Consider the following 24,973-nt stretch of genomic DNA (forward strand, 5'->3'; position numbering starts at 1 on the left):
TTCAATGTCAAATGCACTTTACTGGGCCCCTGGGCCTCCCAACACTGTCCTCACCAAGGCTGGGACACCCCATTCCCAGCACCACCAGCTGCCCGGGAAGCAGGATGGATAGAGGGAACACGTGTGGAATGGCTGTTCTCCTACCCCAGAGGGTGCTGGATGATGTTGACAGCACGGCTGCTTCCCTCCCCGCTGCAGCCTCTGTCCCCACCCAGCAGCTTGGCCTTTCCCATAGCAGGGAAGGGGGATACCTGGGGCTTCAAACCAGCCACCTGCTCCTGCTTAAAATGGGACAAGGGGCCATTTGCAAAATTCTTCGAGGGGCAGTGGTAAGGTAGAAGGGGTGGCAGCCTGCTCCTGTCTGGGAGAGAGCTGGGCAGACACTGGGAGCCGGGCTGGCTCTTGCTTCAGGCCCAGAGCCCTGGGCCCTGCTCGCTGAGGAAGCTGGTGGTTGGAGCGGCGAGGTTCGGCCAGATGAGGCTGGAGGGAGTACTGGGTGGCCAGGAGGGGTAGACAGTCCAACTCGGCTCTCCGCAGCACCCCCAGCCATGGGTCACCAGTCCCGCTCAGCAGGTTCTCGGTAGGGGAGGCCTAGGAGCCTGAAGACATCCTTCTCAGTGGGAGTGGGCAGCACTCGGCCAGGCCCCACCTTGCAGCCTTGGGTGTTCCGGACCACAGCAGTGCTGAGGGCATGTTCTGACAGACTCATGCCCTTGGTCTTGGCCAGGGCTCGCATGGAGCGGTTGAAGTGTGCAGAGCCGGTGAAGTAGAGCAGGGCACAGGCAAACTCGCTATAGGGCACCACGATAATGTCCAGGCGCCGGTGCCGCCACCCTGGCCCTGGGAGCCGGCACACCCCCAAGTACTTCTGTTGCTGACCATTCTCCTCTTGGCTCACCAAGTCATCTGTGAGGAACCCTGGCCCAACAGAGGGGACTGCTGGGAGGGCAGGGAGGCAGGCCTGGGCTGTCCCATCCTCCCAGGTCTCTGCTGATCTCTAAGCTGGGGCTTGCCCAGGTATTAGCTGGGTGACACTACCCTGTCTGGGCCCTCCTCCTTTCCTGTAAAACATGGATAGTAATTCCCATCTCCCCCATAGTGTCACAGAAAAACCAGATGAGATACTTGGCCTGCAGGGTTCACTGAGCACCTCCACGTAGGCGTGGCGGGGCTGTTCCATCTCTCCCTGGAGAGGATTCCGGCCCCGATAGATGGGATGCTGGCAAAGCACTGTTCCCCTGCTTCCTGCCTCGGGACTGACTGGAACTTCTGAGGTTCTCCGTCTTGGGGCCCCCCAGACCTGTGCTGCCCTCTGTCAACCTGCTCACCCAGAGATGGAGCTTATACCTTGCTGCCGAAGACTGTCAAGGAGGCGGCTGAAGATACCCCGGTGGGACCGGCCATCTGGGTGAGTGATGAGCACGTCGACATCACCACAGGTCGCCTTTCCCCGTCGGTATGAACCACATGCCACACACAGCAGCCCGGAGTTAAAGGCCTGGGCTGCTTTCTGGACCTGGGAAAGAGAGTGGTGACAGGTGAGGGGCCGTGCGTGGGGAGCTCCTCCCCCACAGCAGCACAAGGGCCTTCCCAGACTCGGGCCCACACCCTCAGCTTATGCCCATTCGCGGATGCCTGCTGCAAGCCCAGGGGAATCCACCCTGGGGAGCTGCCGTTCTTTCCCTTCGCTAGGACAGGAGAGAAGAAAAAGCTCACTGTGCAGGAGGCAAGCCTGAGGAGAGATGGGAGAAGGTGCCAGCTCTGCCTCTGAGAGTGGGCACTAAGCTTGCCCCATGGCGCTCTTTAAGAGTAGGGAGACACAGACTCTCTCTGCCCCTGCCCTAGCCCACGTGCCCAAGTCTGTGAAACTCCACTTAGGACAAGGGGCCAGGTGCTGAAAGCCCTCAGCCAGGTCTAGGCAGCCCCAGATATCTACTGATTTGGAGCTAAAGGTTTGGAATATGTGAGCTGGGGCTTGAGGCCTGAGCAAGTGGCTGGCAGCATGCGCCAGGCCCAGGCCCGGGAGAAAGTAGAGCACAGAAATACAGCTGCACCTGTGGGAAAGGAGAGGAAAGAAAGCAAAGAGGGGGCAGTTCTGAGCCAATACCCACATCCTTTCTTGGTGGGGAGGGAGCTGAGACAGCAACTGTCAGCTGAAGGATTGTCCCTCTGAGAAAAAATAAACCCATTAGCCTCCACCCCTGAGACACTGAGGTTCTTTCATATGCAGATGGCCTCCCGCCTCCACCCCAGGACACTGAGAATTCTGGGGCCCTGGACACCTCAAGTATCCTGACAGGAGGGCTCCGCTAATCCCCTTACTCGCTTCTTGAGCCTCCCAAGAGAATGGAAGGAGGAGGTCCACGTGAGTAATCCCATCAAAACTCCTACGGCTGGAGCCCTTAAACGGGGGCACAGGAGGCCCGCGGGAAGCCTCTTTTGTTCCAATGGGCTGGGGACTGACTGAGGCATTCTCCATGCCCAGATACCATGGCTGAGTGACGGTGTCATCACTAGCACCAAGGCCTGGTGATGGGCGGACAAAGAGGCCTGTCCATCCATCTCATACCGGCCTCATAGCCTTGTAGCCTGGAATGGAGCTGGAGGCTAATTTCAATCAAACTGGGCCAGTCTCCATGGGATCCCACTCTATCAGAATCCCTGACCAAAGTGAGCAAACCTTGACTATTACAAGCAGCTCCTAATCCTAATGCCCATTGAACAAATGATACATCTAGCCCTAAATGCAGTCCAGTGTCTCTCTAATCTAGCTTTTACATGAACCTAATAGCTAACCCAACTCTAAACCAAACCCAAATCTTATTTCTGGAACAACTACAAATCTTAACTTAAAAGCAACCAACATTAAGAAAATCCTACGCCTAATTAAAGCCTAACATTAACTCAATCTTTTCTTTTTTTTTTTTTTTTTTTTTCAGACACAGTCTTGCTCTGTTGCCCAGGCTAGAGTGCAGTGGCACAATCTTGGCTCGCTGCAACCTCCGCCTCCCAGGTTCAAGCAAATCTTCCACCTCAGCCTCCCAAGAAACTGGGATTATAGGCATGAGCCACGGCACCCGGCTAACTTTCTTGTATTTTTAGTAGAGACGGGGTTTCGCCATGTTTGCCAGGCTGGAAATTTTTGTATGTTTTATAGAGACAGGGTTTTACCACGTTGGCCAGGCTGGTCTCAAGCTCCTGAGCTCAGATGATCTGTCCGCACTGGTCTCCCAATGTGCTGGGATTAAAGGCGTGAGCCACCGCGCCTGGTCTTAACTCGATCTTGATGGAGCTTTCTTCCAACCCCAAACCAAATCCTACTGACACTGTGCTTTTACACCAACTCTACCCCAAATCCTGAGCCAGCCTTGCATGGGCTTTAGAAGGTCCATACATCTGGAAAAAGACATAAACCTTTGCACATTTGTGCATTTTGGGGAGAAAACAGTCCACAGTTTTCATCAGGTTCTCAAAGTTGGTGAAATAAAAAAATAAGATAAGATAAAATAAAATAAAATATTAAAACCCTCTGCCCTGACCCACCATAACCTCAAAGTAATACAGATGTAATTCACCTGTAATCTAACCCTAACATTAACCCAATCCTAACACCAACCAGTCTAGAATCTAATCCAATCCTAATAGGCCTGACTACTGAGAACTAGAATCTAGAGGGCTGGTGTTACAGCTCTTTCCTCCCAAAGCCCCCCACCCCCACCTTTGGGCCTGGAGCTTCAGTCTCAACTTGCTCTGTGCTCAACCTCTGGTGACCCACAGTTTCCTCTGCCTGCTGCGCTCCCCAGCTGAGGAGTCGGGGGTTCTTGGCTTTGACCCAAGACCTTAGAGCAGGACCTGGCTGTCCTCACTGCTCTGGGACACCTGCTTACTGTCTGCTCAATCTCTGTAGCCTCCTCCCTGGGCATACGTTCCAGGAAGTCACTGTAATGCTTCAGGCCGATGGCCTGCTGGGTTGTCAGGGAGGCCTGGCTGCGGATGTCTTCCAGACTTCGGAAGCCCTGGAAAAAAGCAGCCAGATAGGAAGCTGTAAGGATCCAGGACCAATGAAGAGGCATGAGTGAGCACACGCACAAGGCTTCCATCGCCCCAGACTCTAGGGAAGGCTAGAGGCAGGACCAACCTAGCGGCAGTTGGGTCTGTACTCAGCAGGACTTGGGAAAGGCAGGGAGCATGGGAAACATGCCATCATCCAGCCCTGCCACTATCCTAAAATACTCGTTCATGATTCCATCAGTCTGAGGATGGACCTTGTCATCTTCATCCTTATCAAGCTGCCCTGGTGATTGTGGGCAGAGCCAGGATTGGGAACCACTACTCTAGACACACAGTGTCAAGGCCTGGCCTCCTCAGGAAGGCCTTTGCTGGTCTGGGGAGACTGAGAAACATACGTCTTGTCCCTGTCTACTCCTTAAGGATACCAAGCAACAAGGCTGTTCTGGGAGCTGAGGGGTCTATATGAGTCGTGGTACGCTTGAAAAATGGTCTCCCTATACTGTGGGTGCATTCCCATCAGAGCACAGCGTAGGGAACTCTGGGGCAGGAACTCTGAGACACAGCAACACTGAAGTAGGGGCTGAGCCAGGGTGTGACCTGTTGGTACCACATCTGGGCAGTCTTGGTCCCAGCTCCCCAGATGTTGGAGAAGAGCTCCAAGACAGGCACGCTCTCACTGATATGGTCCAGCTTCCGCAGATGCCCGCTCTCCAGGATCTCTATGATTTTCTCAGCCATCCGCTTCCCAATCCCAGGGATACTGCAGGCCTCCTAGAGGAGGAGGAGGCAGAGGCAAGAAAGAAGAGTGAGGAGATGGAAGAGATGGAGCCATTGGAAAGGAAGCTGACTCCTCTAGCAGATGCTGGCATAAAAGCCAGCCTGGCTGCTTGGCAACTGTGTGGCTGTGTAAAGCTTGGGTGTAGTTGAAGATGAGAATTTTGGATAGAATGAAGGCTGGGTAATTTGTCTTTTGGTTCCCAGAAGGATGGAGACCAGCAGTAAGAAGCAGAAAATAATAAAGATATTAGTCACCACCACCACCACCACCATCATCATCCTTCCAACAGCAAGAGCTAACATTTACTGAGGGCTCACTGTATGTCAGGTCCTGTGCTACAGGGGCCATTTCATTTAATAGTAGCCCCTTTTTACTAATGAGAAAACTGATGCTTTGAGAGTTTAAGTAACTTGTCTGGAGTCACACAGTTAGTGAATGACAGGAACCAGAGTTCAAACCCTGGTCTGTTAGGCTTCAGAGTCTAAACTTCTAAAAAACTTTTTAGGCCGGACACAGGGGCTCATGGCTGTAATCCCAGCACTTTGCAGGGCTGAGCTGAGGGTGGATTGCTTGAGCCCAGGAGTTCGGGACCAGCCTGGGTAACACAGCGAAACACCATCTCTGCTAAATAAATAAATAAATAAATAAATAAATAAATAAACAAAATTAAAAATAAAAAACTTTTAATTATGTTAAAAAATTCAAAAGTAGAGAGATCCGTATAACAAACCCCCAAGTATCGTACATCTCCCAGCTTCAACAACTATCAAGATTTTGCCAATCTGCTTTCACCAATTTTCCTTTTTTTTCTTTTGTGCAAGTCCTGGAACCCATAAAATCTTCACCACTGTACCTGAACCCCACTGGTGACTGGCGGCGCCTTCACTAACCGCTGGCTAGTAAAGACCTCTCCTCCCACTCTAGCCCCTGGGTACCTGGTACGAGGTGACAGGCTTATGGAAGCTCTTGAGGGCATTGATGGCCTTGGCATAGCCCAGGGCCCTCCACTTGTCTCCCTGAACACCGTAGGCTTTGGCCAGAACTTCCAGCTTCTCTGTGATATGGAGGTTGTGGTTGGTCGCCTTCTGGCTTGAGGGCTGTGCACAGACCCACTTATCCAGGACCGCAGGGGCTGGGCTAGGCTCACAATCTCCCTCAAGGGAGGTGGGGTAGTGGCCACTGATGAGGGCTTCCAGATCAGCTGCGCTAACCTGGGTTTCTTCCCCATCACTGGCTTCATCATCAGAGATGGGCTTGGGGTAGAGAAGAAAAGAAAACAATAAATTATTGTCCTTCAAGAGAAGGGATCCTTAAAGGTAGGGGTCATCTTCTTTGTGCGGGGGGAGGGCCTTTTAGTCAGACCTAAGAAAATGAGGCAGGGCCTTCTGCATCAGACTTGGATCTCCCTGGGTGTGGGGCCACGTTCCCTTTGGCTCCACGCAGTGCCTAGCCCTAGGATCCCCAGTGGTATGTGTTAGATATGGCCTAGATGAATGCAGCAGTGATGAGTGTTGGGAAGAGCTAAATGGCTTCACAATAGAGCCCTCCTCTCTCAGGGGCCTGGGACTTTCTGAACAGCCACCAGGCCCTCCCCATTTCTGTGATCTGCTTCCTAGGGGAAGGGAGTTCTGAGGGATGGGAGGCTCCTGACCTGGGCTTGGGTGTTTGGTGCCTCTTTTGCCTTTTGGGGAGGAGGAGGAGGAGAAAGGGCTGTCTGAAGCAGGGCCTCATGGGTGCCAGGAGGAATAGAAGCATCCTGCTCTGCCTTGCTGGGCTGTGGCTGGTCCAAGTACCTGTGGGGATGGTGATGGGAGGTTAAGACACCAAAGGTCTCATCCTGTATCTGTCCCCAGTCCTTCTGTACTCTGAAATACTTGGTTTCCCAGTGTGTCCAATTAAGAAAATGAGTTTTTTGAGGTTTTTGGAGTTTCTCTTGAGACAGGGTCTTGCTCTGTCACCCAGGCTGGAGTACAGTGGTACGATCAAGGTTCACTGCAGCCTTAACCTCCCTGGCTCAATCAATCCTCCCACCTAAACCTCTTATAGCTGGGACTACAGGCACACACCACCATGCCTGGCTAATTTTTAAATTAATGATAGTTATTTTTAATAATTCAAGAAAAGAGCTCAAGATGCTACTGGAAAACATTTGAAAAAAAGACTGGGATCAGCCCACCTACTGGGGATGAAGATGCTGAATCCAGCTACATCCACCAGTCTCCTCTCCTGAAGGCACAAGCTCAGCCAGGCTGACTTCACCAGCTGAGCACCTGGGGGCAGCTGGGGTAGTCTGAGAAGGCGGAGGGCTCGCTCATAGTCCATGCCTTCATCCACCACAATGTGAGTGACACCTGGGCCCTGGGCAGGGCATAGCTGGCCACCATGCTGAATAATCTGCTCCTCAAAGAGTTCTGCCCGGGCTCGTCCAATGCCAGTGCGCACAACATGGGCCCGAAGGGAGCTCAGCCACTCTGTGGAAGGAACATCCAGATGACTACTGTTGTAACATTTTAATTTTTATCTGCCACCCCCTGGCCACAACATAACTTCTAACATGATCTGAATGATGTGTTCACAGTCTCCTACCCTGAAAATAAGCATTTCCCTTCCATCCAGACAGCTTTCCTTCTACACATAGCAAATTTTCTCACAGGCCAGCACTTGAATGTAAGGGACAAGGATTTTCATATGTCCTGTTCCTTGGTGCAACCTGGAAGTGTCTGGCACATTGTAAGTAACCTGTAAATATCTGTTGAATGAATGCTTCCTCCCTTCTTACTTTGTTTTTTGTTTGTTTTGTTTTCTTTTGTTTTGTTTTTGTTTGGAGACAGTCTCACTCTGTTGCCCAGGCTGGAATACAGTGGCGTCATCTTGGCTCACTGCAACCTCCATCTCCCAAGTTCAAGCGATTCTCATGCCTCAGCCTCCCAAGTAGCTGGGATTACAGGCGTGTGCCACCATGCCTGGCTAATTTTTTGTATTTTTAGTAGAGATGGGGTTTTGCCATGTTGCCCAGGCTGGTCTCGAACTCCTGAGCACAGGTGATTTGCCTGCCTCGGCCTCCCAAAGTGCTGGGATTACAGGCATGAGCCACCGCGCCCAGCCTCTCTCCATACTTTGAATCCTTTATCATTTATTCTTTCAACAAAGCACGTTTCTTGCCCTTACGGTCTGACAGACCCGACAACCCTGCCTCCAAAGCCCCTGCCATTTATTTGTCAATTTGGCTGCAAAACAACTAACAACAAGCCTGGGTAATGGAGGGGGGTTTCTGTCCCAGTCCCCAGGGCAAAAATTATACTGGTCATTCCCTGAGGGCCCAGGGAGTCTTTTCTGATGGATAGAGGTCTTCGGGTAGAAAAGAAGGTAACACAGCAAATGGCCTGTCCAAGACCCAGGACCAAGCTTAGTACAAGGTAGATACAAACAGACCTGCAGGCCCTGGGCAGGCAGAGTCAGCTCCAATATCTGATTCTGGACATGAACAACGTAGGGCTGAAGCACATGAAGGCTGAGGGTTCAAGCACACGAGGGTTCTGAGAGTGGGTCAGCTCACCTTCTGTTTCTTCTCCCTCTTCCCTCCTGGGAATCTTTGCAAGTACTTTTGATGATGCATCAGCATGAATTTTCTTCCGCTTGGGAAATGCCTTCAAGATACCCCTGGGATCCATTGAAGTATGGCTGGATCCCGGCCTATTGGAGGGTTGGTCAGGGCTGCTGCACGTGGAAATCCAGAATTGAGGCCCTCCAACCCCTTTGCCTATGGAGGTAGGGTCTTTCCTGACTAGGCCTTGTGGGTAGCAGCCCAGTTTGGGGAAGCGGGTGGTGGGGGGGTGTCTCTTCAAACCCGGTTAAACTTCAGTGGTTTAGACTAGCTTCACACTCCGCAGCCTTTCGAAGTTGGAGTATTAGGGGAAATGAGGGGAAGGCTGGGGCCATCGGGGGTACTTTTGAGGAGAAGGAAACGACACCATTCCTCAGAGGGGTTGCGCTAAAGACTCAGCACAGCCCTGCTGCGGCCCACTTCGAAGGGCTTTACCAAATGAGTTGCTGGGCTAGGAAATGGAGCTTTAGGGGATGGAGCGGAGCCTGGGGAGGACCTGCACATAAACCCCACATACTATTTCTCTACCTCCAACACAGACTTGCAGAGGAAAACCTGAGGAGGAGGACTTTCGGGGGTGAGTGAGAACGCCCTGCACCTGTCCTGGTATCAGCCTCTCGACATGGGGGTGCTCAGCGCCGCAGCTGCGGGGAGATGGGGCACGGCCGCAGCAGGTGTGGGGAGCCCTCCGGGAATGGAGGAGTCTCGCAGCTGCGGGTGAAGTCCCGGGCAGGTGCGGTGTACTCGCCGTGTACGCAGCTGGCGCAGGCCAGGGAATCCCAGCTCGGGGCTAGAAGAAAGCTGGAGTGCCCGACCCCGGCCCCAAGAGTCTCTCTACAACCTCAGAGTCGGTCCCCGGGTGGGGTCGACAACTGGCCAAACTAGTCACCCGGGGGTGGGCAGGAATAGACCACTTACCAGGAGAGCCAATGGGAGCGGACGAAGGGGGGAAGGCGGGCAAATGGCCAGAATAGCTTCCGAGTCAGCCGGAAGTGACCCTCAGTGGAACGGTTGCCATGGCAGCGGCTGGGCGTGCTGCTTAGCAGGGGAAAGATGGCGGTGACGGGCTGGATGGAGAGTCTGCGGACAGCCCAGAAGACTGCGCTGCTGCAGGACGGTAACTCGAGGGTCCCCACGGGCTCCTTCGTTTTTTTCCCTCAGGGTCCGGCCCTCCGGGAAGGGCCTCAGGGCCTGGGTCGGCAGAGCTGGAAGGGTCTTGACGGTCAGCCGGGCCAGGTCCTGCATTTGCAGATGAGGAGACTGAGGCTCACAGAGATGACAAGACTGGAACACATGTCTCCGGACACCCCTTAGATTCCTCTACACCATCTCGCTCCGCTCTGAGTTCTGTTGCTAATATAGTAATTTCTTTTACATTCATTATCTCATTTGCTCCTCACCACTGTCCTGAGAGGCTAATTTTCCACCCTGTTTTACAGAAGAGGAAACTGAAATCCAAGAATGTTTTAGACTTTAGAGAGGAGAGAGGCCTGGGCTCTAGTTCCAACTGTGCCATTAATTCACCACGGGCGCTCCAGTCGGCTCCTTTACTTGTTTGGGCCTCACTTTCCTCATGTGTAAAATGAAGTGGATGGACTACCATTGTTATCTCTGAAGTCCTTTCCAGCTGTAATATTTTTGTTAAGTGAACTTCTAAATGTTTTCTGTGTCTTTAGGAGAGCTAGAGCAAGAACCAAGGGCTGTGCTGGAAGAAGTGGGCACAGGGGCATGGATACCTAACTTTTCCCCACCCTAGGATTGGCCGATGTCGGCCCCTTTGTGCACTTGGGTCCTTTCTGGACCCACTGGGTAGCCAGGATGAATTGCGTCTGAAGTTCCTGAGGCTCTCAGGATAACAGCTGGTGACTCATGTTCACAGGCAGAGACCAATCAGGGAAGCCTGGAGTTTGTGGAAATTAAAATCATTTACTCGTTCGTGCAACATTTAGGAAGGCTTTTACTATGTGCCAAGCTCTAAACTAGAACAGAAAGAAAAAGATATGTTGTCCCAGTACTCAGAGTGGTTGGGAAAAACATGTACTTAAATAATAAGAAGCGTTAAATAGAGGTTGTAGTCTTGTATAAAATGGTAGGAAAGAGTGAAGGTGTAAGTGACATCTCTTTGGAGGAAGACCCAACAGAAGTGATGATGTTTCTGGGTCCTAAAGAATTAATAAGGTCAGGCACAGTGGCTCACCCCCGTAATTCCAGCACTCTGGGAGGCCAAAGCGGGCGGATCATTTGAGCTCAGGGGTTCGAGACCAGCTTGGGCAACATGGCCAAACCTCATCTCTACAAAAAATATGGAAATTATGGCCGGATGTGGTGGTTCACGCCTGTAATCCCAGCATGTTGGGAGGCCGAGTGGGATCCCTTGAGGCCAGGAGTTCGAGACCAGCCTAGCCAACATGATGAAACCCCATCTCTACTAAAAATACAAAAAAATTAGCCAGGCATGGTGGTGCGCACCCATAATTCCAGCTACTCTGGAGGCTGAGGCAGGAGAATCGCTTGAACCTGGGAGATGGAGGTTGCAGTGAACTGAGATCGCACCACTGCATTCCAGCCTGGGTGACAGAGTGAGTTAGACTGTGTCTCAGACAAAAAAATAAATAAATAAACCGTGCATCATGGCACATACCTGTAGTCCCAGCTACTTGTGGTGGCTGAGGCCAGAGGATCGCTTGAGCCAGCAAGGTAGACGCAGCAGTGAGCCGAGATCATGCCAGTGCACTCCAGCTTGGGCGACAGAGCGAGACCCTGTCTCAAAAAAAACAGAAAAAAAAAAAAAAAAAAAAGAAAGAAAGAATTAATAGGCGTTTGCTGAGTGAAGAAGAGGGGATAGCTATTCAAAGAACGACTCACATATAAGGACCCTATGTGAAGGTGTGAAGGTACGTGCCTGATTACTAGAGGAATAACAAAACGTTTAGTAATGTTAAAGCAGTCACTCAGTCAGAACAAACCACCTATAACTATGTTAGGTACTATTCTAGGTGCCAGGACAGAAGGGAGAATAAAAAGGTCCCTTTTCTCAAGCAGCAATGAGGGGAAGTTGTGGAAAATGAAGAGAGATTACAGATAAGTTGGGACATATTGTGATAGATCTCTTATGCCTTGCTAAAGATTTAGGACATTTTCTCATAGGACAGTGGTTTTTATTTTTATTGTGGTAATAAATACATAACAGAATTTAGCATTTTAATCATTTTTAAGTGTACAGTTCTGTGGCATTAAGTACATTCACATTGTTGTGCAACTATCACCACCATCTTCAGAACTTTTTAATCTTTCTCAACGGAAATTCTTTATTTTTTTTTTTTTTTAGAGACAGGGTCTTGCTCTGTCACCCAGGCTGTGGGGTACAATCATAGCTCACTGCAGCCTTGAACTCCTAGGCTCATGTAATCCTCCCACCTCAGCCTCTTGAATAGCTGGGACTACAGGCATGTGCCACTACACTCAGCTCAAGTGAAATTCTGTACCCACCAAACACCAACTCCTCATTCCCTCCTCCTCCCATCCCCTGGCAACCACCATTCTACTTTCTGTCTATGAATTTGACTGCTCTAGGAACCTCGTCTAAGTGGAATCATACAATATCTGTCTTTCTGTAACTGGCGTATTTCACTTAGTGTAATGCTTCAAGGTTCATCCATGTTGCCACAGTTGGATGCTTCCAGCTGTGCGGTTAATTCACCACAGGATCTCTAGTCGGCCCCTTTACTTGTTTGGATCTCACTTTCCTCATCTGTAAATGAAGTGGATGGGCTACGATTGTTATGTCTGAGGTCCTTTCCGGCTGTAATATCGTTTGTAAAGTAAACCTCTAAATGTTCCCTGTGTTTTTAGGGGAAATAGAGCAAGGACCAAGGGCTGTGCCTGGAAGAGGTGGGCACAGAGGTATGGATATTGTAGCATGTGTCAAAATTTTGCTCCTTTTTAAGGCTGAGTGATATCCCATTGTATGTCTGTACTGCATTCTGTTTATTTATTCATCTGTTGATGGACACCTGGGTTGCTTCCACCTTTTGGGTATTGTGAATAATGCTGCTCTGAACATGAGTATACAAATATCCACTCGAGTCCCTGCTTTCACTCTTTGTGGTCACAGAAGTTTTTAAACAAATATTTTATCAGCCAGGATTTTAAGTTCTTTTGTTAGTAGTATCACAAAATGATATTGTTAGATTCCACCCTATCCCCAAACTGAAAAACAACTCAGTATTGCATATGTGGTTAAGCCTTGTCAAACCTGCAGATTTACCCCGGGTGTGTAGGAGGGGTGTGGGGAGTGGCGGGGGGTTACTCCCTTCCACCAAGAATCATGGCTATTGATATCTTGGATTGGATAATGAGACTCCAATTTACTTTTGTTTTTTTTAAGAAATAATTACATTCATTGTGGAAATATGAAAAATAAAGAAGTCAAATATAATATTACCACCAAGATAATCATAATTTACTTTTTTTTTTGAGATGAGTTTCACTCTTGTTGCCCAAACTGGAGTGCAATGGCGCAATCTCGGCTCACTGCAACCTTTGCCTCCTGGGTTCAAGCGATTCTCCTATCTCAGTCTCCTGAGTAGCTGGGATTATAGGCACCTGCCACCACACCCAGCTAATTTTTTTTTTTAATTTTTAGTAGAGACGGGGTTTCACCATGTTAGCCAGGCTGGTCTCGAACTCCAGACCTTAGGTGATCCGCCTGCCTCGGCTTCCCAAAGGGCTGAGATTACAGGCGTAAGCTGCCTCGCCCAGCCCATAATTTATATTTTTATACATAAACTTCTATATTATTTCATGCATACACTCACAGTTATTTTTCTTTTATAAAAATATACTAATATACTTAATAATTTATATATAATTTATTTCTAGAATAAATATACTATTAAAACAAAGTATAGATAAGTATTGAATAATCATTGGGTAAGGGAGGATGCTCTGAGTGCAACTTCTAAGGCAGTAACCACAAAGAAAGAAAATATATAGTTGGCTTTGTAAAAACTAAACACCTGTGTTGGGCACCTGTAATCCCAGCTACTGGGGAAACTGAGGCAGGAAGATCACTTGAGGCCAGAAGTTTGAGGCTGTAGTGTGCTATAATCATGCCTGTGAATAGCCACTGCACTCCAGCCTAGGGAACATAGCCAGACACTCTTAAAAAACAAAAACACTTGTTTGGGAAAACCCACTTTAAACAAAGTTAAGGGCCAGGAGTGGTGGCTCACACCTGTATTCTCAACACTTTGAGAGGCCAAGGCAGGAGGATCACTTGAGCTCAGGAGTTTGAGATCAGTCAGGGTCTTAATAGTAAGACCCCATCTCTACAAAAAAAATTTAAAAATTAGCTGGGCATGGTGGTGTGCAACCATGGTCCCAGCTACTCAGGAGGCTGAGGTGGAGGATCACTTGAGCCCAGGAGGCAGAGGTTGCAGTGAGCCAAGATCACACCACTGCACTCCAGCCTCAGCAACAGAGCAAGACTCTCTAAAAAAAAAAAGCCTCAGTTGGCTGGGCGTGGTGGCTCACGCCTGTAATCCCAGCCGTTTGGGAGGCTGAGGTGGGCAGATCACGAGCTCAGGAGATTGAAACCATCCTAGCCAAAATGGTGAAGCCCTGTGTCTACTAAAAATACAAAAATTAGCTGGGTGTGGTGGCGTGCACCTGTAGTCCCAGCTACTCAGGAGGCTGAGGCAGGAGAATTGCTTAAACCCGGGAGGCAGAGGTTGCAGTGAGCCGAGATCACGCCACTGCACTCCAGCCTGGTGACAGAGCGAGACTCCGTCAAAAAACAAAAAACAAAAAACCCTCAGTTTTCCTCATCTATGAAATACAGCTAATGAAAACACATAGGATTATTGTGAGAATTAAATTTGATAAGACATGTGAAATGCCTGGATTTAGTAAGCGCTGCATCCTGCCTGGACTCAAGGCTGGATGCCAAGGGGAGAAGATGGTCAGGCAAGACCCCCTCAGCTCCTCCCAGGCAGTACCTTGGATCCCGCTCCTGACAGGAGAGCCCTTTCTAATGCCTGTGAGCCATCCAAATGATTAAGGGTTGTATAACCTAGGGCTCTGCTAGAGGCCCTGCAAATTTAGGGGTGAGTTTATGCAGAATACAGATTAGGAATGGCTCAAGGGAACTGTATCACAGAGAAGTGAATTGGACAGGAAAAAGGCACCTTGGGGCTCTTATTCATCAAGCATACATAGGGTACTTGTCTACTGGATGTTAGTGCTCTGTTACTAGTTTTACTGAGGAGTCTGCCTGTATCTACTTCCCTACCTATAAAAAGAAAGGGGAAATTACATAGCCACTCTTAAGCAAATGCTCCAGGGGTAGAGGAATTGGGCTAGGAGACTCCCTTAGTTTCTTCTTCTTCTTTTTGTTTAGACAGAGTCTCACTCTGTTGCCCAGGCTGGAGTGCAGTGGCGCAATCTCAGCTCACTGAAACCTCCGCCTCCCAGGTTCAAGCAATTCTCCTGCCTCAGCCTCCTGAGTAGCTGGGACTACAGGCACCCACCACCATGCCCAGCTAACTTTTTTGTATTTTTAGTAGAGATGGGATTTCACCATGTTGGCCAGGCTGGTCTTGAACTCCTGACCTTGTGATCCGCCCACCTCTGCCTCCCAAAGTGCTGGGATTACAGGCATGAGCCACCACACCTGGCCTCCCTTAGTTTCTTCTGTTCTTTCAACAGATAGTGCATCAATGTTTATTCATCCTTTCAATCAGTATTTGAGCTCCTACTATATGCCAGGAGCCATGCTTGGTCTTTAGGAAACCGTAGCATGGGGATAAAACCCCTCCTATCTAGTAGAAGAGATAGGCAATAATCAAAGAGTCACATAAATAGATGTAAAATCATAACCAAAGTAAGGGCCATGAAGAAAATACATGAGGACTTAACATTGTGTTATTGTGTGATAGGAATGGCCTGGAGATATGCAGAAGAAGGCAGGGCACTGGCATGGCTAGAGGGAGTGCTTGGTCAGGAAACTCAATTCAGTGTCCTGAACACATAGGTTTGGTTTTAGGAAGTGGGGAGAGAGATAAATACGATGTCATTCATGGGAAGACAAATGCTTTTAAAAGTATCATGGTATGTAGTAAATGCTCCACTATGGATATGAGTAAAACATTAGGGAGGCACACATGAGGATGTGATTAATCCTACCAAGGTGGCTGGAGGTGATAGTGGAGGAAGACTTCCCAGTGGAAGTGACATTTGAGCTGGATTTTGAAGGGCAAAGAAGAGTTCCACAGATAGGAAAAAGTATGGAGCTGTTGCTGGTAGAGGAAACAGCAGAGCAAAGATGTTCAAGGAAAGCTTCAGAAAGGGAGAGAGTCTCAGGAAATGTTTTAAAGTAATGGTGGGTGATGGTTGGCAAGGAGTTTGGGGAGGTCCTGGCTGGGTTCCTCAGTACTCCCAAGGCTGGCGCTGTTTCCCAAATAGGCCCCTTGATCTGCAAGGGACAGGGCAAGGGGAGGCTTTGAGGTAAGGCATTCTCTGTTTTGTGCATAGGGAGAAGGAAGGTTCACTATTTATTCCCAGACGGCAAGGAAATGGCTGAAGAATATGACGAGAAGACGAGTGAACTACTTGGTAAGTGACAGGCTCCCAGTGGGCCTTTAGTAATACTTGGGGCTGACATAAGCACAGTGAACACTCCTAGCCTTAGGCTTGAGGCAGGAGCCCGGATCAAATGTAGAAGCTGGGAGAGACTGAAGCCCTCCAGACAACAATGTTCCTGAGCATAATCTGGGCACCAAAAGTGGAGTGCGAGTCCTTTTGACCAGTAAAATTCATCCCTACCCCTCACCCCAGACAAATGGGAGAATGAGTAATTCTAAGATGTAGAGAAACAGTTGGGAAAAACTTTACAGAGGAGGTGGCATTGCAAGTGAGCCTTGTAGGTTTAGGAGAGATAAGGGCAGACTTTCACCACAATTCGTTTTTCCTTGTTGTTTTGTTTGTTTGTTTTTGTTTTCTAAAGCCACACCAGGAGCAAGCGAGTATCAGAGGCAGAGCTTCTGAGCTTGCATCAAAGGCAACACTATAAAATATGGTCCTTATCTTGAAGAACATCTCAGTCAAAGAGGGTCAAAACTGATTTTGCAGCATGGTCACTTTCATTCCTGCAGCGCCTTTCCTCTAAGAACAGGCTCATGGGTAGGGGCTCCAGCTCAGATTTCTGGGAATTATTTGATTTGTTCACTCTGCTCCCAGGTGTGCACATCAGCATTAACCAGCTTCCCAGAACTAGGTGGCTGGCTCTTTGACCCAGGGCCCAAGGCTGTCAGCAGTGGGAGTTGGTCTCTTTATTAAGTTCCATCTGAAATGCTAAGACCAATGATGGAATCACAGGCTGGTTTATTTTCTTGTCATTATTCTTGGCTTTAATTTCTTCCTGGGCCTGATCGACAGGTAGTATTGGTGAGGGAATTTCTTTTTCCCTTTTTCTGACAGCTCATAAATGTCTAGAACCGACAACATGGATTACACTGGCTTGCATTCCCTCAGTCTCCAGTCTTAAAATGTTTGTCCTGCGCATGTTCAGTCGCACAGTGAAGTGTTGATCCCTCCTTATTATGAGCTGCTTGGGCTCCAGTCCCAATTGGTTTAGTCTGGTGCTATTAAAAATCTTGATGTGTTTAGCATATGACACTGATTCGGTGGAAACCAATACAGTAGTAATATCCTCACAATGCATTGTAATTTATAGTGCTCCCAGGGGATGACAGCCTTGGAATGCCTAACAGGGGAGAACTTATGAAAGCAGAGGTCACGTGGACTAGCCACCACCATAACCAGGCCAGAGAGTAGCCGCAGCTCCTCACTCCCAGCCCGCCGTGCCACTTCTCTGCTCCTCCACACAGAGCAAATAAAACAGCTATAGTTGCTGCGGCTGTAAAAACAAACAAATAAAACCCAGGCCTCTTTGTTGTGCTTGGACATGAAACTGAAATTAAAAACAAGTCCAGGTTTCTTCATTTGTAGTACCGTGTGCCCTGATATCCCACATTAACCTGTCACTTCTCCTGGTGGCAGGTGGGGAATAGACCATAGCTTCCAAACTCCTCTTTCTTAAAAGCAGAAATGGAGAAGACTGTTCACAGGAGAACACTGTTTGGCTGATGTTGACCTAATAATGATATTAATACTGTGACTCTTACTGGGCACCATGCTAAGTGCTCTACGTGAATTACCTCATTTACTCATCCTCATTAAAGCCCTATGAGGTAGATACTCTTGTCTCCATTTTACATTTGGAAAAAATGGAAGCTCAAAGAGGTTAAGCACCTTGTTGAGAATTATGTAGCTAGTTTCTAAGCCGGATTTAAGCCTAGTTCTGTCCAATTAAGAGCCCATGCTTTAGTCCTCAACAACATACTGCTGGGAGTTGAGAATACTTAAATCCAACTTTCTTTTCTTCTTACTATGTTTTTCTTTCCCCAGAAAGGCCTGAGTGTGGACTGATGGGCAGACAGGAGGACCTCACTTGAGCCACTGTGCCCAGCTCTAGAACAGCAGATCTTTTTCTTACTCTTCTTCCTGTCCACCAGCGCTGCCCTGGCAAAATACTGTCCATTATTAATTTTTAAGTGTAAATAATCCCAGGGCTTGAGCTGGCTTTTGCTTGTGCATTCTATGAAGTAAAATAGAGACATGGTTTTTGTGGCAATAAATAGGAATAGTTTCCATTTTTCTAGCTAAGTATGCAAATTTGATAATTAGCCAAACTGGTTTTCTGTTAGAAAAACTCAAAGTAATTTACAGAGGAAGAATTGCCAATAGGTGTTCCTGCAGTTGGTGTTAATAAGCATGTTAGTGTCCTGGTTTTTTCCTACCCTCTCAGTGCTATTAATTCCCACCCCCACAATGATTGCTGCATGTATTCATAGAGGAAAAACTGAAGGCCCCACAACAATGATCGGAACATCAAACCAGCCTGAGAAGAACACAGCATGTCCAAGGGGGCTGAGGCTGAAGGGCAGGGCATCCCCCAGCGATTACATTCGGATTACCGACTTAATCTGCTTTGGTATTTGACCGCCAGCCTAACCACCCCAGGCTGCATTTGGAAGATATTGAGTACTTTCATCCCCAAGCACTTCACTGGCTTTATAAATGACCCACTCGATTCCCTTCGGCCTCCTCTGGGATGGGACATGGCAGCTGTTTAATAGCCACATAGCAATGTTGCAGTGTTTTAAGGCAGAAAAGAAGAATCCTGCATCCAGTTTAAGCTGCAGGGAGTATTTAGGGAAGGGGAATGTAATTATCCACATTGGAAGTGGGCCAGGGTTTGGAGCTTTGGGGAAAGAGGACTTTAGGACTTCTACTTTCCAGCCCACCTGAAAGATGGGGCCTCCTTTCAGCAGTCTGGGACATCAGCCTGCTTCCTGCTGACTTAGGAAAAAGCCCCCAGGCGCCACCTCCTTTGTATATTCCCCATCAGACCCTTCACCGGGGTAGAAAGTCTCTTTTCCAAGGTCTGGCTGGGGCTCAGCTGGGAAGATATGACAGCATCCCGGGAAGCTGCCTCACACACACCAGTTTGGGTTTAACATATAATCAAATCAGAGTGACAGCAGGTGGAAACAGTCTTCTGTTGCCGCAGGAGCCGTCCTTGAGTTCAGGAACAAAGGGACAAGAAAGACAAGACAAAGTGTGCATTTGTACATGTGCATTCACACCCATGCACTTGTGCATAGGAAGAATAAGAAGGACTTCACCAAAATCTTTTATTGGGTCTTATCTCTAGAGGGAATGGGAAAGGAGACTTTCTTCTGCATTCTAACAAAGAATTTAATTCTTTAATTCTCAAGGTGTTTAAACAAAAAATAAAGGTGAAGCAGCCAGAGGTGTCAAGTTCCCTGAGTGGTTTTTAAGGTCAGAAGTAAGGAAATCAGCAGCTGACTTTCTTCCTTCTTTGAGTACTTCTTGGGAAGTTTTCTGTGGAAAACTCAAAATTTCTTGGAGTAAAAGAGTGCACAGAAAACTCTGGGGTGGTTGTCGTCCCTCCAGGCCACCTTGGTGCATTCATTATTGTGCATTAGGACACCCATTTTAGCAAGGCCCATGACTTACAGGGGCACCTCACTTATCCAGCCCCAGGTAGTGAGGTAGTCCTCATAATTTACTTTTTCAGATAATCAGAGCTTACCCTTTAAAGGCCAAATATAAAAAATAAATTGAGCTGCTTAAAAAAAAAACAGAAACCTTTCAAAATATTATATGTGCTTATTGAACACTTTCAGAATAAAGTTTTATTAATAATTCAAATTCTGGATTTGGAGTTAGGAGACCTGGAGTTTAGCCATGGCATTTGTAAGATTGTCTCCTTGAGCCTCAGTAATTCTTCATACTCTGTTTCCTGGAGAGTAGTGGCAAGGGTCGAAAGAGAGCAGTCAGGGAAAAAATGCTATTTCTCATTTTAAAAATACATACATTGGAGTAGAAGCTTTCTTTTTTTTTTTTTTTTTTTTTTTTTTTGAGATGGAGTTTCACTCTTGTTGCCCAGGCTGGAGTGCAGTGGCACGATCTTGGCTCACCACAACCTCCGCCTCCCAGGTTCAAGCGATTCTCCTGCCTCAGCCTCCCCAATAGCTGGGATTACAGGCATGTGCCACCACACCCAGCTAATGTTTTATTTTTAGTAGAGACGGGGTTTCTCCATGTTGGCCAGGCTGGTCTTGAACTCCCGACCTCAGGTGATCCGCCCACCTCGGCCTCCCAAAGTGCTGGGATTACAGGCATGAGCCACCATGCCCGGCCTGGAATAGATGCTTTCTAAAGGAACTTCCGCCTTTAAAATCTGTGATGGTTGTGTTCTATTATAAAGTGGCACCATTGGAGTCTAAGGGTGCTTGTTTGCCCTTACACTAAATGGTCCCAAGTGTCACTGCCGTCCAATGTGACACTGCCGTCCAATGTGAGCTGTCTGACACTGCCGTCCAATGTGAGCTGTCCCCAATACCATTGTCAATATGCCTGAGAAAAAAAGTAATTTCCTGCATTATTCTACACACAGCATTTTATACGTAGTCTGAGCGAGAATCTGAGAATGGTCTTTCCTATAGTATAGAGTAGGGTACATGGATCTTTTCACAATAAGCTGCTGCTCGGAGGCATTTGTCACTTCTGAGTTTGCGACTATGACAGAGGCCCCCAGAAGGCTGCTTCCAGTGAAGTGAGGTATTAACACTGAATAGATTTGGATATACTCCTGGTCACAGTCCATTCACTTAAGAGAGAAGAGGGAAAAAAGTTGCCTATAAAGCATATTTCCAAGTTTTACTCTTCCTTAGTAATTTTCATTATAAACTTGGAAATGTGTTTCTAGGGAGAATTTTTGGCCCTAAGAGGTAATAAAATCACACTGCAGAATGCAGCAGACCTTATAAAAGCACATATTTAAGGGAAAATTCTAATTTTACAGCACACTTTTGTGTTCAGCTTGTGTGCCTTACTTATAGCGGTGAGGGCGTTTGGATTTGACACAGCTGCTCAAAAGGTCTAAAGTAAAACCGCCGGCTGCCTAGTGCTGAGAACCTGACTGTAGCTCTCAACTCCTACCTGGAAAAAGACACAAACAGAAACAACTATAACTGAGTACTATGCACTTTTTGAGTTGTTTAGCTCCTTAAACAGCTACAGAGGCTGCTGGTCTTTAGCACCAACTGGGCTCCTCAGGCTGGAGGATACCATAGTGGGCAGCCCCTGGATTCCAAATGCAGCAGGAAGGGAAAGGAACTGGGGAATAGGAGGTCGTGGCTCAGAAAAGATCCCCCTGCAGTGATGGACTGCATGGTTCCTGAAATGAAAATCTCAGCAGGGGTTTTCAGGTACTGTCCATTCAACTAGTTTCTTGATTTATAATTTTCATAATATATGTGCCTTAAAATCTTATGCAAGCATCTGGGTTGTGAAACAAAGTGAAATAGAGATGGTTATTTGCATTCTAGAAGGATTCCCTTTTACAAAAAATTCACATTAGATCTTTTATAAATCGTGCATTTAAAATATGGCATGTGCCTACGATTTTGTTTAAATGCAGCTTTGGGGCGGTTTTTTGTTTTTGCTTTTTTCTTTTTTTTTAAGCAAGGTATACCTGAAAAGAGTGAATTTCTATATTTGGACTTTCTGAATCATGATACAGACCTGCCCAACAGCTTTCACCCTCTTAATTATTTTTTCCTCTGCATGTTTTTGAGGGAAAAAATGTGCTTCAACTCCTTTTTGGGATCCAAATTTTCTCCATTACCAGAAACAACCCTTTTCCTAATCTTCACATCTTCTCCTTGCTCGAAGCCACACCTGAGGGTTTCTTGACTCCACTTGGCTCTTCTCAGAGCTTCATTCCAGTTCCTTTTGCCTGAGCACCCATGAGATGCGCTTTGCAGGGTGTCTAATGTTGAAATGCTGTACTGAAATTTCAGAAGTTGTGAGGTCCCTCCTTAGATTAACAAAGCCGAGAGTAAAGGCCCAACACTCCCACTTTCATCTTGTTGTGCTGGTTACCTAGTGTGGTGCCGGTGATTCGGCAGAAAAGAGCAGAGGCCCTCTCTTCACTCTCATCCCGATGCTTGCTTCTCTCCCCAGTGAGAAAGTGGCGTGTGAAAAGTGCCGTGGGAGCCATGGGCCAGTGGCAGCTTGAAGTAGGAGAGCCAGCGCCCCTAGGAGCAGGGAACCTGGAGCCTGAACTCATCAAGGAAAGCAATGCCAATGTACGTCCATCTGTCCAGGTGTCTTGCACGGGCTGAGGTGGGGGTGGGCTGTGGGCTGCTGGCTCTTGAGGGCAGGGACCATGTCTTGTTCACCTTCTCGCCTCCAGTGTGCCACCTGGACACAGCACTCTGTAAATGTTTGTTTGAATGAATACAGACATTTTGGTTTGATCATCCCAGGGCAGGGGCTCAGGGCCTGGAGTGTTGTAGCAATAGCAGCGTCAGAGGGGAGCAGTGGAGAAGAGCTGAGGGTCTTGTTGTGCTCCGGGGTAGAGCTCTGATGAGGGTGGAGCCTTCCCTTCCCCAGGAACAGTCCTCGAGTTGGATTTGCCTTCTGCAGCCTATCTTCATGCGCAAGGACACCAAGATGAGTTTCCAGTGGTGGATTCGAAACCTCCCCTATCCTAAGGATGTCTATAGTGTCTGTGTGGACCAGAAGGAGCGCTGCATCATTGTCAGAACAACCAACAAGAAGTGAGTAGCGTGGAAGGCACCCTGTGTGCTTATGTATGAGCAGGGTGTAGGGTGGGGTTTGATCTGGGGTTAGGATCATTATTCAGGCCGGTCCTGCAGAGAGGAAGCCCTTCTGCTTCCAGGTATTGGAAGGGCTTCCTCTCTGCAGGACCGGCCTGAATAATATAATCAGCTCCATCAGGGAAGAGAAACTTGAATGAGTATCTAGTATAGTACCTGGCATAGATAGGGGCTCAGTAAATATTTGTTGAATGAATGAGATGATGAGGGAAATCACACGACCATTAACTTGTGGTCTCAGGTGGTTCTGCTGAAAGGTTATTATGATCTTGGTCTCCTGACTGGATCCAGGCCTTGGTAAGGGTGGCCTGGTGACATCACTGTCAGAGCTGGCAGGGAGCCATAGCTTGGAAGGCACCCCGTCTGAAGTGGCAGTGACAGTCCTTTAAAGCAGTACTTGACAGCAGTTTAAAGCAGACTGGGCAGCAGTAAACCTAATCCCTCCCCAGACTGAGTGACAGTGGGGCAGATGCTTGGGCCACTTGGAAGTTTCTTGCATAATGCTTCAAAAGGGGTACTCACCTTCCCTTTGTGGTCCCCTAGAGGGGAGGCAGACTGCAGGGGTTGAAAGGACAGAAGGTGGCCACAGTGCATTTCCATTTTGGAAATGCATTGATCTCTTTTAGGTTTGTGGAGCCCTGACTGATCACAGGAGAAGAGAAATGCCCTGTGTGAGGCCTGAAGGGAATGGCCCTGAAATGAATCAATCTTGACCTGGGCTAAAGCGAATACAGTCTAGGGCCAACTCCCACAAAATAGATTTGGGCATCGAGATGGGAGGTTTTATAAGTTACCTGTCTGCAAGCTGTGAAGCCATTCAACATGCCTCATGGGGATGCCCCCACCCATCTCCTGCTTTACATGCAGTAATGGGGACCCAGCTCCTTGTGCATCTCCTCAGGTGATGTGGTGCCAGTCTCCCCTTCCATCTCCCTGAGGCCCACGAGGCCCACAGGGAAGCAGGGTAGCTCCCAGACTCCCCCATCACAGCCCTGGGTGCTGCCATCCTCTTGTGACCCCCATATCCCATTGCTTTGGCAGGGTTAAGAGGACAGGGGAAAGGGTAGAGATGGATGAACTAATTTCAGGATTATTGCTGTACACGCAGCCAGCAGCCCCTGCAGTGGGCCTTGTCTATAAATATAAAGTCATAATAATAAGGGTTTGTGTTTATAAAGCACTTTGAAGCCCTCAGATAAGAGGCAGTTTATTCCCGTTATTGTTCTCATCATTAACAGGAGTCACTGCCTAAAGTGGAATTTAGCAATTTCAGACAACAGAGAAATTGCCTGTAGGAGAACAAACTCCATGCTTCAGCAAGCATTCCCTGGCGGAAGAGGCCTTGGGTCCAAACTGGGAACAAAAGTGCTTCTGATAGCACTTGAATCTGCAGCCCAGCACTTTGTGAAGCTGGCTGCTGCCTCTTTTTTGTCCCCCAGAGGTCACTGTCGAATACAGATATCAGACAGAAATGTGATTACCAGGGAGTGAGGAAAGAGGCTAGCTAGCTCACCAAAAAATTCATCTGCCGGCAGATCCTCTGGGTCCCATCTCCTGCGCACATCCAGCCATAGGTGGCGCTGTTGGCCAGGAGCTCCATGGCTGGAGGCCCAGGCTAGCTCTCAAGGCAAGCGGGGGTTGTTGGACATTTTTGAAATGATGGGTGAGGCCAGGTGGGATGGGAGTGATGCCCCTGGAGGGGCAGGGCTGAGGGTTGGATTCCCATAGAAGACAGAGGAGTGTTTCAGGGCCCACTTTGGAACCCACACTGAGCCTGTGGTCCAGTGTCCCAGCCTGGCTCATCCCTGCCCTCCTCAAGTCTCTCTGTTGGGAGGTAACCTAGAGGCCACTGAACCCTTAGCCAGATCGTTCCCGAACCTAGTGGCATTTTTACCTTCTACCTGGAGGAATGTGTTTTATACCTTTACTCCCATTAATTATATAGAACTCAATGGCTATTCCTTTATTATTATTATTATTAATTTAGAAGGGAGAGATTTATTTCTCATCAAGGGCTACAGCCTGCATAGACATTCTTTTTTATTTTTATTTTTATTTTTTTTTTTAAGAGATGGAGTCTTGGCCGAGCGCGGTGGCTCACACCTGTAATCCCAGCACTCTGGGAGGCCAAGGCAGGTGGATCATCTGAGATCAGGAGTTCAAGACCAGCCTGGCCAACATGGCGAAACCCTGTCTCTACTAAAAATACAAAAATTAGCCAGGCATGGTGGCGCATGCCTGTAGTCCCAGCTACTCGGGAGGCTGAGGAAGGAGAATCGCTTGAACCCAGGAGGCAGAGGTTGC

General features: G+C 48.3%; 2 protein-coding genes and 1 long non-coding RNA gene across 17 annotated transcripts in view; 1 reads left to right on the top strand and 2 right to left on the bottom strand.

The window, feature by feature from the left end:
* On the bottom strand, positions 1 to 9,387 carry POLL (DNA polymerase lambda). Of its 15 annotated transcripts, XM_063670180.1 has the most exons (10): positions 9,312 to 9,354; positions 8,346 to 8,482; positions 6,966 to 7,260; positions 6,441 to 6,582; positions 5,725 to 6,042; positions 4,609 to 4,782; positions 3,888 to 4,016; positions 2,108 to 2,169; positions 1,348 to 1,516; positions 1 to 918 (listed from the first exon to the last, which is right to left on the bottom strand). In XM_063670180.1, the coding sequence occupies exons 2-10, from the start codon at positions 8,458 to 8,460 to the stop codon at positions 895 to 897; spliced, it is 1,428 nt and encodes a 475-aa protein (XP_063526250.1). In that variant the 5' UTR covers positions 8,461 to 8,482; positions 9,312 to 9,354; the 3' UTR covers positions 1 to 894. The 15 variants fall into 15 exon arrangements, with proteins under 15 accessions (XP_063526250.1, XP_063526249.1, XP_063526246.1 ...); XM_063670179.1 differs by lacking the exons at positions 2,108 to 2,169; positions 8,346 to 8,482 and adding an exon at positions 8,222 to 8,300 and having other exon boundaries at positions 9,312 to 9,387; XM_063670176.1 differs by lacking the exon at positions 2,108 to 2,169 and having other exon boundaries at positions 9,312 to 9,382.
* Positions 8,832 to 24,973, top strand: part of DPCD (deleted in primary ciliary dyskinesia homolog (mouse)) — a 22,125-nt gene continuing 5,983 nt past the window's right edge. The window contains 6 exon segments of the mRNA XM_054503107.2: positions 8,832 to 9,236; positions 9,238 to 9,393; positions 9,396 to 9,510; positions 15,927 to 16,007; positions 22,011 to 22,135; positions 22,476 to 22,609. Coding sequence (XP_054359082.2) covers positions 8,832 to 9,236; positions 9,238 to 9,393; positions 9,396 to 9,510; positions 15,927 to 16,007; positions 22,011 to 22,135; positions 22,476 to 22,609 — 1,016 coding nt within the window.
* LOC134740179 (uncharacterized) lies at positions 9,447 to 11,156 on the bottom strand. The gene is made up of 2 exons (XR_010127460.1): positions 11,035 to 11,156; positions 9,447 to 9,632 (listed from the first exon to the last, which is right to left on the bottom strand). It is a non-coding gene; the product is annotated as an uncharacterized LOC134740179 (long non-coding RNA).

This window comes from Pongo pygmaeus, chromosome 8 (assembly GCF_028885625.2).
Source record: "Pongo pygmaeus isolate AG05252 chromosome 8, NHGRI_mPonPyg2-v2.0_pri, whole genome shotgun sequence".
Lineage (NCBI taxonomy): Eukaryota > Metazoa > Chordata > Mammalia > Primates > Hominidae > Pongo > Pongo pygmaeus.